Here is a 14,885-nt window from a genome sequence, read left to right on the forward strand (position 1 = left end):
AACCGTTCGGTGCGCTTCGGTCGCAAGTCAAATGACGACAGTTGTCAGACGTTTCCATCGTTTTTACTTTCTAGCTCTGCTGTTGTCATGGTGGAATGACAACGGCACGTGTTTTGTTTGTATTTGCTTGAACGCGAAATATTTTTTTTTACTTACTTCACGAATTAAAGTGAAAAAACTTGTTCTCAAGCTTTAGGTTCTAAAACCAGTCAAATAGTGAAAAAGGTATGCATTTTTTTCCTCGGCACTGCCCTTATCTGAATATTCTGAAATAATTTTCTCTGATTTACCTATCAGGTAGTAAAAAAATCCTTTATGTTTATTCTTTTTGCACAAGTGCACTAAAATGCCAGCTAACTGCTGTGTGCCATACTGTGATACTGGTCATGTTAAAAATGGAAAGTTAATCAGACGAGCCATGTTTACAGCTCCTAAAAATGACATTCAGCGTGAAATGTGGGCAAGGATGATTCCAAGAAAAGGCACCCTGAATCCAACAGATAAAGTGTGTTCAATACATTTTGAAGAACATGACATTCATAAAGCAAATAAGTTTATCATTGAAGACAAAGAAGTTTTTCTCCCCATGCTTAATTGGAGGTTGAAACAAAATGCACTTCCTCGAATTTTTCCAGGTATTTGATAGTAAAGTGATGCTTTCTTGTGGTAGTTAACTTTTTCTTTTTTTTAAGGATGCCCCAGTAACTTAAACAAATCACCTAAGAAGAGAAAACCTCCCAAGGATAGAAGCAAACCCTCAGTAAAATCAACAAAACTGTCTCATGATTCTGTGATCCAGCAAGTATCAGTCACCCAAGAAGAAGAAATGAATGGTTCTAATTCCCATCTAAACCTGGTTAATGACAACACAATATCATTACTGTCGCCTTTTCAATTCCCACCCCTTACCAACACCTATTTCAAGAAAAAGAAAATTTCTAGTGAAGAGGAACACTCTACCGTAGCTCGCGAAGAATTGCCGTCTGAATCCTTGAACAACTTCTCTTCAAAATCGATTGATGTAAGTGATACTGACCAAGAAGAAGTTATCTTAAACTATATATCAGTTGAAATGAATCCAACGAATGACTGTCCATCATCCGCTAGTCTAATCAGATCTAACACACCAGTAGTGCGTAGTTTACCTCAGCCATTAATGGAGAAAGAAGAGGATATTCTCAGTAATGAAATTGAATTGAACTCGAATCAAGCTCAGGAGCGATCACAGGATATTCATGTAAACATAAGAGAAGTGCGACTTCCTTCTTTATCCTGGGCGTGGATTCAAGTTGAAATACCAAACCGTCCTTCGACAACTAACATGATCTGTGCTGAGAATGTGTATATTGCTGGGAAAGTTCATATTCGAAGAAGTGTAGAAATTGATTTACTCACTGGTGTCGCGTGTTACTCCCTATTTGGTGCATTTCTGGGTCTCGACTCGTTGAATACGACATTTTCGTCAGAATCCGAACTATCAGAGTTGCTTCGATGCTACGGAGAAACTAAGTTGTGCCCTGGTTTGCCTGTGTCTCAATTTACTGGCCAGAAGATATCTCCGTTTTCGCTTGGATATCAAGATGGTCAAGTGCTGCGCTCGTCAAGATGTAATGGAATAGAACCCAATTCCAATCCCTGTAATAACTGTCTATTATTGTTACCAAGAAAAAAGTCGACAGGATAAAGACTAAAGATTAATGAATCTTTATTAATCTTAAGTGGACTGGCACCTCATTTAAAACATTGTATTTAATCATACTGCTGTCATTACTGTGTCAAGAAATAACCCGCTAAAGTTATGTTCAAATCAAGCGCCGAATGGAAATTCTCTTAAAAACAAAAAAGATAACAATAAACTCAAGGATGGATACCATTTAAGATTTAAGCCACTTTCATGCAAAGTCGTTTGTATGTTTATTCTTTGGTTATTATGTTTTCGATGGATTCTGAACGTATTGAATTTGTGCACCTTCAGTTTATTTCCAGTTTTTTAAAGAACACTTTATTACAGTTATGTGTAATTCCAGACGAGAAACCGTTTTTCCCAAACTTGCGGAAGATACCAAAAGGGGAGTCTTCCTGAACGAAGCCAATCAAAGGCTTCGTCCCATCGAAAACGAGCAGCCGAATCGGTGAGCGAGGTGTCAGAAGAAAAAAAACCTCGTGTTGAGCAAGGCTAGCACTAATCCAAATTGCATCTGCCACTCCTGATGCCACCGTCAGGCTGGTACTGAAGTGAATTTTTTGTGTGGTGAATTAGCAGCTGACATAGCCTACAATTTATACCTAGCAATTCCATTGATCATGTGGCATGAAACTGCAGTTCATTCGCCCCATAATGAATGGTCTCTTGCTGCTTGCTGCGAATTGCTAAATTGCGAAATTGGTTCACATTTAGCTGTGACTGCAATCATCTAAGGATTCAAAACTCATTACTAGATGTCGCCAGTGTCGTCTTGTTGTTGTTACATCGTGAAACGAGGCAAAATGGGCGAAACAATTGGTTGCTAATTTATACTTATATTCCTGTGATTTCAATTACCAAATTGAACTTCGTATCTTGTGTAGGTTTATCTTTACCTAGTTTCCTTACTTTTATACTGTATCATTTTATTTCTTCAAATTTTAGATGCAACTGTCAGTCATTCCAACAAGTTGACTTAGCGCTTAGTCACTTTCCATCCAATAGAGTCATCATGCTGTCAAAAGCCTAAAATTAAAGTTTCAAGCCCACATATAGTGGAATACAAATGTGCTGAGATAAGGTAATTCCCCATTACTGCTACCAGGCCATTACAATTCAGATTTTTCATGTAACATAGGTATTCTATTTCATGAACCATAGGATCTTTTCTGAATGTCGCAATTTTGGTGGTGTACCCTGCAACAGCATGTTTTTTGTTATGGCTGTTTCTACTTCTGCTTAGAAGGCAACCCAGATGAGGGATAGGTATAGTTTTATTTCTCATAGGTAAATTTGTGTAAATTTGTAAATAACATAGAGAATTTCCTTGTCCCATTTCCACATAGAGTTTCAGAGTCATGAAGAGTGTGATGTGAATAACCTGCTGTGGATTCCATTTTTACGGTTTTTTATCATGAGCATTTCAGTGTGCTTCTTAGAAAAGGTAAAGATTGACATGCTTTATTCAATTTTGTATTTTCATTCATGAAAAACACTTTTTTTTACAGAGCACGCAGTTTCTTTATGAAATCGTGTGGTCCTGGCAAGGAGATTCTTGTGCCAATGCTGACCTTTTCCATGACGGAAGAGGGACTTCCACCAACGTCCATCCCTATCTTCGCGACATCCTCCTCCATCCTCATCTAGCTTATCATCTAGCTTTACTGCTTCTAAACACAATTTGGCGAGTTTCTGGACCACTTCATGATCGCTTCCGTCCGCTGTGCAGTCACTCACCACGGGATTATGCCCAGGTACCCAACAATTGACTTATTTTCGTAGGTTATCTACCAAAAGTCTAGTTGCTTTAGTCTCTGTCTGTGTAATAGTTTCCAAAATCAGGCCCTTTTACGCGCCAACGAAGTTTTACTTGGACGTTTCTTTTTTCTAACGCTAGATGGCTTTTTGATAATTTGCAGCTGTTAAAACAGTCAGTTTCAGTTACTTTGAACATCTTTTTTTATATTTATTGGCAGTTATTTTGTTGAAATATTTAGTGATAACTGACGATTACTATTCCAGCAACAAAGCTCACTTGTTAAATTTTCGATAATTGCTTTTTTTTTCTACTTCCGGTTTTTACATTTCAGTCAGTAGTTCAGTCAATATTTATTCGACGTACAAAAGAACCACATATTCGTGATCCTCGTCAAATTTGTGGTAAAGTTCATGTTATCTTTTTTACGTACGCGTACTTCCGGTTTCGAAAATTTTCCTGAACTATAGTTCAGGAAAATTCTCGATTTTGGCCAAATTTTGGATTTCATCTAAATCACACCTAATCGACCCCAAATTTCATGGGGATCACGAAAATGTGGTTTAATTTGATGACAGCTCAATGGTTGAGGCGCTGTTGTTACTTCCGGTCTACTTCCGGAATTTTTTTTTTAGACTAGCTAGTGAGCTTTGTTATGTGTACAGTTCTCAACATTGTTAGGTAGATTTTAAGCAATTTTAAGTGCGCCTTTGAAGTTTTGAGCAAAAATACCATATCAATGAACTTATATGTATTGTGTGACTATTATGTAACTTTTATTGGCATGTCACTTAATAAGAATTGTTTTGTTTTTATTCAGGTAATGCAGAGGAGACGTCTAGAAGATGGATTTTGTCATCCTTAACGGTCGTCACCGGTCTCCGTCGGATGTTGCCCCTCTCCTGGTGCGAACGAAACTCGTCATCAACGTGGATCATCGTATTGTTGGTATTATTTCGTTTGTGTTAGTTAACCCGTTGTCTACCACGCCTTTGTTCTCCCCTGCACGGGCCGTGCTGTTCGGTCTCGTGGTTTACAAGCCGCGGGGTCGGAGAGTCGCCAAGCCCAAAATTTGCCGCAAGGCAAGCCTGTTATAAGGCAATGCACCTTAATCCCCCCCCCCCTTGTCAGTACGGACTTGTCAGCAATGGCAAGTCCGGTAAAAGTGTACTATAGCTACCCATTTTACTTTACTTTTACTTCTCTTTTACTATACTTCACTTCATTACTTCATTTTTTTACTGCATTATACTTGATTCTTACTATTCTTTTACTTTATTTCCGAAAGTGAAATAAAGCAAAGTTGAGTAAAGTGTAACGGAATAGTAAGGTAAAGTAAAGTACAGTAAACAAAATGAAGTCGAATGAAGTAATCAAGTGAAGTATAGTAAAAGAGAAGTAAAAGTGTTAAATCACGAAAATAACCCCAGGACGTACACTGAAGTAAAGTGAAGTAAAGTTTTAACACCAAAAATAGCTAATCTTCACGTTAAGTCGACAAAAGCTTAAAATCTTTTTTTCTACATCTTCCAAAAAAAATACAAAGAATAAAATAGGATAACTTTTTTCAAAAAATTTCAGAATGTACGCAGTCGTGAGTAAAAAAGCGCGCCAAAAATAGCTTAGCTTCACACTTAGCATCAAATGCTTAAAACTTAGATTAACGGTTAAATGGAACAAAACAATGAGATCTTATCTGCAGTAAGTCTTGAAATCAAATATAAACCTAAAATGCAACGCAAAAAATGAAAACTTACTCGCTCGAAATTCGTTGAAAAATGAAAATATCCAATGGTCTATAACACAGCCGTGAATGAAATAAGCGCGAAATTGACTACTTGCTCGGCTGCTCCTGTGGCGGACAATGCTGCCAGAGATGTGTCCCTCGGAGCTTTGTTGCAATTTAAACCATATAAATATTTTCGAAAAATATTTTTTCTAAAAAATAATGTTACTTAAAATTTTAAAATAAAATTCCTCAATTTACTAGATTTCCTTACACAACTATGAATTAATTTTAAATAATTTTAACTTCATTGCATCGTTGTCAAAATCGTGGGAACGGAGGGGATGAGAATTGAAAATAGTTCGAGAAAGAAAGTGTTGGATAGTGTGGGTAGGATGGGAAGTGGAAGATGATGACAATATGACAAAATGGGGGAGGGGTGTGATGTAGCAACAGCCAATCGTAATTAAGATCAGAGTCAGCACGGACATTTAAACTATCATTTGTCTTTTGGAAGTTGAGGCTACTGTACGGTCTTAAAATGCCTAAACGTAGCGCAAAAAAAAGTAAGTTAGATGAAACTCTTGATTTGCTTAATATTGAAAGTGAAAAAAATGTCATATTGTCAAATGAAAATAAAGTTTTAAGTGATCGCATTCAAGATTTAGAAAAAGAAAATGGGATTTACATTTCTCAATCCGTGGTGCATTTCACCAAAATTGAAAAGTTGAAGTTGACCATCGCGAGTCTTAAGGTAAAGCATATTTTGTTTTTCTCATTGTATAAACTATTTATTGCAATACTTTTTGGGTCTTCGCAGAGACAGAAACTGTCGGAGGATTTGGATACAATTAATGAAGAACATGAAGTCAATGTGTTACAGGAAGATAATAATGACGGACATCCAAAAATTTCGCAGCAGGTGACGTCGTCACCAAAGATATCGTCACCGAATACATCGTCACCCAATTGTGATAATGATAGAAAAAAAGAATCTGTCCCACGGAAAGCTGTAAGTTGTAAAAAGTTATTCAACTGAAACGCATTTTTATTCAAAATTTCTTTGTAATTTTAGGTTCCTCATCTTTTTAATATTTCCAAGGAAGATCGCAAGATTTATCGTCGCAAAGCTCGAGAGGAATGCAATAGGATTGTTGAAGAAATGAAGAAAGTCGAAAAAGGAAAGTCTAAGAAAGAAAAAATAACGGAACCAAAACAATTGAACATGACGTATACTGTGTCTAAGTATATATCTGACATCATGACTGCCGGGTTCACTGGAGACTACTTAAAGTCTACGAAGTGGTCAAACCAAGAGGCCAAAAAGGGAAAAAATCTAAAGAAAGGAATGGATGCCGGGGACAGAGAATCCATCATTGGTATAATTTTTTAGTTTTAATTCTTCAATTTTTTTTTTATTACGCTTCCTTTTTTCAGATTTGGCATTAACTAATTGGGATTCTCTAAGCCCAATTGTTTCAAAAGAGACTATCAAAAAGTGGGTTATTGACGGAATCAAACAAACGTTCAACAACAAAGGCCGCTCCACTAAGGTTCTGAATTTAGCGGAAAAAGATCCAGAAGATGCTGTGAAATAATCAGATGAGCTGTGATTGTTTATTGAATGAGAAAATTACGACGACATTGAAGTCTTAAGTACAGGTTGACTGGTGTTTTTGTAATTTCAAGATTTCATCAATAAATTAACAAGAGCAATTCATTGGAAAACTGTATTTGCGAATAGAATATTAATGTAATGAAATCACTCAAAGTCTCAAATGAAAATTAGACGCTTTTTTCAGAATCGGAATCAGTGTAAACGCCTTTTGATACATCAGAGCTTTTATTTGTGACTTGGCTTTCGGAATCTGAATCCTCATTATTAGGCCTATCGCGTTCTAAACAACTATTTTCAAACTCGTTTTCTTCCTTCTCAGAATCGGAGGTTCCAACAAGATTTATCGGGTTATCCGAATCTGAAGTTTCATCGCATGTTTCGGATTTCTCCGAGTCAGAATCAACACAGTATGTATCTGAGTCGTTTTCTTCGTCTGCTGCTTCCTGAAAGCTGTGGCTGTAAAATCCAGCAGATAGTTTAGCGGCTTCTTTCAGAAAAAGGGAAAACCCATCTTCGTTTTTCCATTTCCGGTGAAGTATGTATAAAGCCAAATACCCGATCAAGTACTTCTGGTTACGATTGGTGGAAGGAAGAAAGAGCTTAACCAAATGCCATAGTCCTATTATTTTAATAATGAATTAATGGAACGAGGTTATAGACATGAAAGTCATTAAATCAAATAAACCTTCGATAGTATTTGTATGGGCACCAGTCTCGGGGTCCTTAAAGTGTTTCGAATGATTGACTTTCTGGTGTTTGTAATCGCAATGGTCACTATCAAGTTATACCAAAATCAAAATGAATATCAGCAATATCAAAAGTGAAATATAGTAAATTATTAGTATACACTGTAAAACCATTTGCTAAAAATTATTCGGCTCCAGCAACTGTTATAAATAGTGTGGGAGGGATGAGGGGGCTGGTCAAAATACCTAGGTTTTTCGGGGAAGAATTTGACAGAGACGAACTTTCTAAAGGTTGTTACGCTTATATAGTAAATAATAGTGAAGTATGTCACAGTTGAATAGTGATTTCATGTCTTACGGTATAGTATCATACGCCCTCCAACAATCTGAAATTATGGTCGTTCCAGGGAGGATGTATTTCTTCACTATATCGAGAAGTGTCAATCTAGTGCGATTGGGAACCTTAACAAGGAAACATTTATTGGAGCCGCGCTCGACACCACCGAACACCCACACTTCTTTTACTAGTCTTCCTCTTTTGTATTTCCCTGAAATTATAAAAACACATTGAGATCTGCCTGTATTATATGTGAAGGAAAATATCAGTAATTTTAGTAAATTTACGCTTCTCCATGACGCTCTCGTCGATTTCCACCTCCTTTCCGGGGCCACCAATTTTTTCTGATTCAGGGTCAATTGTTGCTAAATCTATTGCGACTTTTCTGCAATACTTTGCGTATTTCACGGAGGTTTTGTTGCTTATGCCAAGCTCACGAATAATGTCACTCTGTTTGTAGTTGTGCCAGTAGAGATATGCGAATTTAAACAATTCTGATACGTACATTTTCGATCCATGAAACCAAGTATTTGAGCGCACAGAAAATTTCGCGTGGCAAAATATTTTAGCACGTTTGCCAAGAACTTTATTGTTGCATTTGTACATACATTTATCAACTGATGTTTCGCAGTTGATGAGTTTTATCTTTTCACTGCAGTTACACGATGGGCATTTAAGAAAAGAGTTCATAATGAAACCTTGCTCAATGAAATACATTATCAAATCTTTGCAAGGCAATACAATTGTGATTAATTCGATTTTATGCCAATTAAGTGGCCCATCATCAAATGTAACTTTAACCCCTGGTTTAAATCGGGTTAGTTTTTTTTCAAAACAATTCAATTGATTTTTGTGTTTGCGTAATATTTCAGAATTAAAATTCATCTTAGAAAAATTGAATTAATTTACGCCGTCACTCTCAAATTTTGAATTCAAACTAGACCCGACTTGTTTGATAGAAACAACGTTTGAACGAGAAAAAAGGTCCTTATTTGTGATTGGTTGTTACCACTTCCCTTCCTACCCCACTATTTTCCTTCTCGAACTATTTTCAATTCTCATCCCCTCCGTTCCCACGATTTTGACAACGATGCAATGAAGTTAAAATTATTTAAAATTAATTCATAGTTGTGTAAGGAAATCTAGTAAATTGAGGAATTTTATTTTAAAATTTTAAGTAACATTATTTTTTAGAAAAAATATTTTTCGAAAATATTTATATGGTTTAAATTGCAACAAAGCTCCGAGGGACACATCTCTGGCAGCATTGTCCGCCACAGGAGCAGCCGAGCAAGTAGTCAATTTCGCGCTTATTTCATTCACGGCTGTGTTATAGACCATTGGATATTTTCATTTTTCAACGAATTTCGAGCGAGTAAGTTTTCATTTTTTGCGTTGCATTTTAGGTTTATATTTGATTTCAAGACTTACTGCAGATAAGATCTCATTGTTTTGTTCCATTTAACCGTTAATCTAAGTTTTAAGCATTTGATGCTAAGTGTGAAGCTAAGCTATTTTTGGCGCGCTTTTTTACTCACGACTGCGTACATTCTGAAATTTTTTGAAAAAAGTTATCCTATTTTATTCTTTGTATTTTTTTTGGAAGATGTAGAAAAAAAGATTTTAAGCTTTTGTCGACTTAACGTGAAGATTAGCTATTTTTGGTGTTAAAACTTTACTTCACTTTACTTCAGTGTACGTCCTGGGGTTATTTTCGTGATTTAACACTTTTACTTCTCTTTTACTATACTTCACTTGATTACTTCATTCGACTTCATTTTGTTTACTGTACTTTACTTTACCTTACTATTCCGTTACACTTTACTCAACTTTGCTTTATTTCACTTTCGGAAATAAAGTAAAAGAATAGTAAGAATCAAGTAAAATGCAGTAAAAAAATGAAGTAATGAAGTGAAGTATAGTAAAAGAGAAGTAAAAGTAAAGTAAAATGGGTAGCTATAGTACACTTTTACCGCAAGTCCCACTTGGTCATGAATCCTTCAGACGTGGCACGTAGAGTAGTAGAGTACAACCTACGGGTTGTATGGCGTGGCAGCCAATGGGTTAACTTAAGTGTATGTATGTATGTGACTGTAAATTGTGGTGGAATTGTGGGTGGAGGTGGGACAATATAACACAAATATTTTTATAAGTTTTTTGTTCATTGTCTCTTAATTTATACCAAGTCTTGATTAGGAATTTTTTCAACTTCTAAGTTTTTTATTATACAAAGATCAGCTTATTGCCTTTTGCTTCTTTGCAAAAATCAACAATCACAAGTTTCTTTCGTAACTCACCCTTGAAACTTCATCGTCTAACCACTAAAAAAAATCCTTATGCAGAGCGACTAAGACACTAATCACTTCCAAAACATAACAGACAAATCACAACGCAGGATACTGGCCTTGAAGAAGTCCAACACCAATAGACACCTGCCGCAACGTTGACAGGCTTGAAGTTACTACCAAGTCTTACAAAAGGATTGCCGGCATTAGAAATTTTATTTTCTCTATCAAGATAAACAATTCCCAATGACCAATGACCATGAAGACAACCGACATATCTAAATAAAATCAAATAGAAATTTCGGATCTAGCATTAAGGAATCTCCATGTAGTAAGTGGCGGAAGCGTTTGTGGTGTAATGTTCGGCTTCCTTAATGGTGTGGTAACTCTGCTAAGAGTAAAACTTCGGAGCTTCGGTGTAGTAGGTGCCTAGGTGGTAGCAGCGTAAGATGTGGTGTAATACTCAGTTGCCTTGGTGGTGTAATACCTGGGAGAAGCGTAGGTTGTAGTATAGAAAACTGGGGCATCGGTTAAGCATTCCGGTTCAACGTAGTAAAAATTAGCCGCTGCCTTGGTGGTGTAGTACTCCGCTGCCTTGGTGGTGTAGTACTCCGCTGCCTTGGTGGTGTAGTACTCCGCTGCCTTGGTGGTGTAGTACTCCGCTGCCTTGGTGGTGTAGTACTCCGCTGCCTTGGTGGTGTAGTACTCCGCTGCCTTGGTGGTGTAGTACTCCGCTGCCTTGGTGGTGTAGTACTCCGCTGCCTTGGTGGTGTAGTACTCCGCTGCCTTGGTGGTGTAGTACTCCGCTGCCTTGGTGGTGTAGTACTCCGCTGCCTTGGTGGTGTAGTACTCCGCTGCCTTGGTGGTGTAGTACTCCGCTGCCTTGGTGGTGTAGTACTCCGCTGCCTTGGTGGTGTAGTACTCCGCTGCCTTGGTGGTGTAGTACTCCGCTGCCTTGGTGGTGTAGTACTCCGCTGCCTTGGTGGTGTAGTACTCCGCTGCCTTGGTGGTGTAGTACTCCGCTGCCTTGGTGGTTTAACTCGGGGCTGAGTTTAACTTGGAAGCTTCGGTGTAGAAGTTCGAGACATAATTAGTTATGGTGTAATACTCTAGGGCCTTGGGGGTGTAGTATCCGGTTGCTACGTATGTTGTTGTGTGGTAAGACGCCGGCGTTTCGGTTTGGTAACCGCCATATCCAGGAGACATCGGTACACCAGTGATCAACCCAGCCATCAAGGATAATACAACCAACATCAGTACGACGACATAGTTTACTAGACGGTAAAACATTTGAACATCAATTTTCAATATGAAATGTCATATTAACAAAGGGAAAAAAATAATATAGTGATACAAAACTCAATGTAGAAACAATATTTACCGTTTGGTTGTAGTGTAATACTCGGTGGCCTTGGTGTAGCAAACAGGAGCCTCAGTTTGGTAGTAGATTGGAGCAGATTAATACTTGGGTTCCTCGGTGTAGTAAACTGGGGCACTGTACGTTGATGTGTAACATGTGGCCTCTTCGGTGTAGTAGTTCGGGGCTTCGTCATAGTAGCTAGGTGTAGCGTAGGTTGTGGTGTAGTTAACTGCAGCCTTGGTGTAGTTTTTCAGTTCAACGTAGTATGAAGGAGCAGCTGCAGTGTTGTAAGCCTGGGCTACGTAGTACTTCGCCGCCTCAGTGGTAGTGCCTCGGTGATGTAGTACTCAGGCGCTTTGGTGATGTAACTCAGGGCAGCGTAATTTGTAACGTAACTCTTGAGCATTGGTGGTGTACACTTGGGGGAACGGGGGCCTCGGTGTTGTAAGTAGATGTTGCGTATGTTGACTTCGTTGCGTAGTAAGACGGCGGCGTGGTGTAGTATTCTTTCGCTGCTGTTGCTTGGTCTCCACCAGAAGACATCAGTAAACCCGTGGTCGACCCAACCTTCAACGATACAACACCAAACAGCAGCACGGCGCCAGAGTTAACTAAACAATATAAACGATTTGAACATTATCGAATATAAACTCATAACTACTAATATAAACTGAAAACAAGACAAAATTGATTCACGACTCGAAATAAAGATGAATTTTTACCCATGATTGCGAACTGGTTGTATAATGAAGAAGGCAGTTGGTGACAAATTGTGGGATGCAGTTGTTGCCGTGATGGAGGTACTCACTCGACTGATCCCTATCGACTTTTCTCTTGCCATTTATACAACTTTTTCTCACCCTGACCCCTCTCTTAAGCCTTACGACTATTATACCTGCTCGATAATAAAGCAAACACTTTCTGTTCTCACCCAACCTTACACCACCGCATTGACAGATGTTCGTAATGATCTCCGCGACTTTCAAGCGTGAAGGACATGCAAATTGGACGTTGCTGGGGGTGGGTCTACAACAAACAATATCAAATTAATACCAAATGGTTATGGCTTAATACGAATGGAATCACGATGTAGTACTCGGGCTCTTTAGTGATGCATCTCGATGCGTTGCATGCATGCATGCTCGATGCATCTCATAAATTGCAGTGTAATACTCTGAAGCCTCGGTGGTGTAGTATTTCAGGACTGCAACCAACAGCAGCACGACGCCACAGTTTACTATACAATAAATTATTGGAACATAATTATGCAGAAATAACAGACATTATTTTAAAAAGGAGAGTTGATACACAATTCCGTGTAGAAAACTGAAATTTACCGCTTTATACGATGAAGAAGGCAGTTGGTGACAAATTGTGCGCGGAAGTTGTTGTCGTGTCGGGAAAGCCATTTCTCTCCTTTAATGCAACTAGTAATACTCTGAAGCCTTGGTGGTGTAAGCTGGAGCAGCATTGGTTGATGATGAGTATTAAGACAGCAATGTTGTGCTTTGATATCCACCATACACAGGACCAGGAGACATCGGTACACCAGTGGTCGACCCAACCGTCAGCGATTCAACACCCAGCAGCAGCACAACGCCATAGTTTACTAGACAATAAATAATTTGAACATTAATATTCAAAAATTACTGACTAAAAAACAATAGAAATTGATACTAAATAACAAGAAACAGAATATTTACTTATGATTGCGAACTAATGACACGATGAAGAATGCAGCTGGTGCCCAATAGTTCGCTGAAGTTGTTACCATGTCGGAGATACTCGTTCGACTGATCCTTGTCGACTTTTCTCTCTCCTTTTATACGACTTTTTCTAACCCTGACCCACATCTTATACCTTGCGACTATTTTACTTACTTGATAATGATGTTACACGTGTCGTCCTCACCCAACCTCTACACCACCGCATTGACAGTTTTACGTAATGATCTCCGTGACCTTCGAAAGTGAAGGAAATGCAAACTGGCCTTTCCTTCTTTAGGTAGACCCAACCCCCTTGCTGGGGTTGGGTCTACAAAAACCAAAATCAAAATGAATACCAAATGGCTGAGCCTTGCGGCTATTGTACCTGCTGAAAATTATGCAACACGTCCAGTTCTCACCCAACCTCTACACCACCGCGTTGACAGTTTTACACAATGTTTCCCTCGACCTTCAAGCGTGAAGGAGATGCAAACTGACCGGCCCGTCTGCAGGTTGAAATCTACAATGGTAATGGAAAAATAATTAACAAACACTGCATCAGTTGGAACATGTTGAAAATATACCTAAATTTAATTTTAAACAGTTTAAGTAACGTACGAGTGTACGACCGTTTCTCCATCATCCACAAAGTAAAGAGAATAAAGCAGACGACGGATGATATTCGTCCCAATATCTATTTTAGTTTTAAGGTGTCACTTTACGCGCTACCACTCCTCGATACGATTGCTGTATAACAATTACAGTTTGCAATTACCCAATATTAAATAAAGGGGTAATCTTGACGATGTTGATAATAAACTTCACAAGTCATTGAAAACGTCTCTCTGCAATCCGGGTCTCAACCAAAGACCATGCAATCCTTGAAGATCATATAATAGTCAGGGACTTGCTTTTAATCGGGCTCAAGGAACGACCAGGATTGATCTTGGGGGGTCTGCAACTGCCGTGGAAGGTTGCGTAGTTCCTCTTGACTGCGAGTGCCCAGCGACCTCTTGTTGGGTAGTTACAGGCCGTAGTTACAGGGCGTAAAGTCACTCTTCTCTCATGGACAAAGGCCAGCATTGGCTCAAGGATCTCCGTGCCAGGACCACTTCATAAACACACTGTGTTTTAGATTATTGACGTAGGCGGCCTACTTGCGATCTCAGGCACGCAATAAATAGTGCTGTAAGAAACCAGTCCACAACACAGCTTTGAGGGATTAACCTGAATGGAGAATGGACATTTGGTAAGATGCCAACAATTTTTAAACATTGCAGTGACACCAATTTGATACCTCAAATCAAGAAACACAAATGAACTAAAACCAGAGGTTACAGCAGCTAACAATTTACAAACAACAAATCCTCATTAACCGTGTTGTTCTTTTACTCGTAAGGAGATTTTTATTCAGTCTGACAAAATCAGGAATTAGAAATTTTCAGAAATAATTGAAACACACATCCCTTTAAAAATTCTCTAAAAGTTGAAGATGACCTCTAAGTAAACTGTACATTCAAGAAGGAACCTGTACTACATCTCGTTGTCAAAAATTTGCTTGAAATGCCAATAGTTATCATGTTAGGCTTACTGAGATGTGTGTAACAAGAAACTTTCTTTCCACATGGAGGTGTAGAGAGTCAAATGTGGGCGAAAAAATAAATAGTTAAATTCCTATTTGCTATTCACACCGATGTGATGTGGGCTGTTTCAAATGTAGCCTATCC

At 38.4% G+C, this 14,885-nt stretch overlaps 2 protein-coding genes and 3 long non-coding RNA genes across 9 annotated transcripts; 2 read left to right on the plus strand and 3 right to left on the minus strand.

Annotated features, from left to right (window-relative positions):
* The first annotated feature begins 10 nt into the window (after positions 1–10).
* LOC124347702 lies at positions 11–4,591 on the plus strand. Of its 5 annotated transcripts, XR_006919938.1 has the most exons (8): positions 11–225; positions 298–635; positions 693–1,021; positions 2,630–2,765; positions 2,846–2,950; positions 3,031–3,128; positions 3,193–3,438; positions 4,261–4,591. XR_006919938.1 is itself a non-coding variant. In XM_046798474.1 (4 exons), exons 2-4 carry the CDS (start codon positions 347–349, stop codon positions 2,657–2,659), a joined length of 648 nt encoding a protein of 215 aa, XP_046654430.1. In that variant the 5' UTR covers positions 18–225; positions 298–346; the 3' UTR covers positions 2,660–2,755. The 5 variants fall into 5 exon arrangements, 4 of the variants coding, with proteins under 4 accessions (XP_046654430.1, XP_046654429.1, XP_046654431.1 ...); XM_046798474.1 differs by lacking the exons at positions 2,846–2,950; positions 3,031–3,128; positions 3,193–3,438; positions 4,261–4,591 and having other exon boundaries at positions 18–225; positions 2,630–2,755; XM_046798475.1 differs by lacking the exons at positions 2,630–2,765; positions 2,846–2,950; positions 3,031–3,128; positions 3,193–3,438; positions 4,261–4,591 and adding an exon at positions 1,108–1,873 and having other exon boundaries at positions 19–225.
* Positions 4,592–5,152: 561 nt separating this feature from the next.
* Positions 5,153–6,764, plus strand: LOC124348719. Its single transcript, XM_046798996.1, has 4 exons — positions 5,153–5,920; positions 5,987–6,178; positions 6,242–6,545; positions 6,604–6,764. The coding sequence occupies exons 1-4, from the start codon at positions 5,708–5,710 to the stop codon at positions 6,762–6,764; spliced, it is 870 nt and encodes a 289-aa protein (XP_046654952.1). The 5' UTR covers positions 5,153–5,707.
* A 3,525-nt stretch (positions 6,765–10,289) lies between these two features.
* LOC124350794 lies at positions 10,290–10,739 on the minus strand. The gene is made up of 2 exons (XR_006921114.1): positions 10,580–10,739; positions 10,290–10,521 (listed from the first exon to the last, which is right to left on the minus strand). It is a non-coding gene; the product is annotated as an uncharacterized LOC124350794 (long non-coding RNA).
* A 288-nt stretch (positions 10,740–11,027) lies between these two features.
* On the minus strand, positions 11,028–12,576 carry LOC124350006. The gene is made up of 3 exons (XR_006920348.1): positions 12,175–12,576; positions 11,474–12,063; positions 11,028–11,366 (listed from the first exon to the last, which is right to left on the minus strand). It is a non-coding gene; the product is annotated as an uncharacterized LOC124350006 (long non-coding RNA).
* A 29-nt stretch (positions 12,577–12,605) lies between these two features.
* Positions 12,606–14,582, minus strand: LOC124350112. Its single transcript, XR_006920392.1, has 7 exons — positions 14,456–14,582; positions 13,934–14,385; positions 13,743–13,852; positions 13,544–13,678; positions 13,156–13,486; positions 12,790–13,061; positions 12,606–12,689 (listed from the first exon to the last, which is right to left on the minus strand). It is a non-coding gene; the product is annotated as an uncharacterized LOC124350112 (long non-coding RNA).
* Positions 14,583–14,885: the final 303 nt, after the last annotated feature.

This window comes from Daphnia pulicaria, chromosome 1, assembly GCF_021234035.1.
Source record: "Daphnia pulicaria isolate SC F1-1A chromosome 1, SC_F0-13Bv2, whole genome shotgun sequence".
Taxonomy (NCBI): domain Eukaryota; kingdom Metazoa; phylum Arthropoda; class Branchiopoda; order Diplostraca; family Daphniidae; genus Daphnia; species Daphnia pulicaria.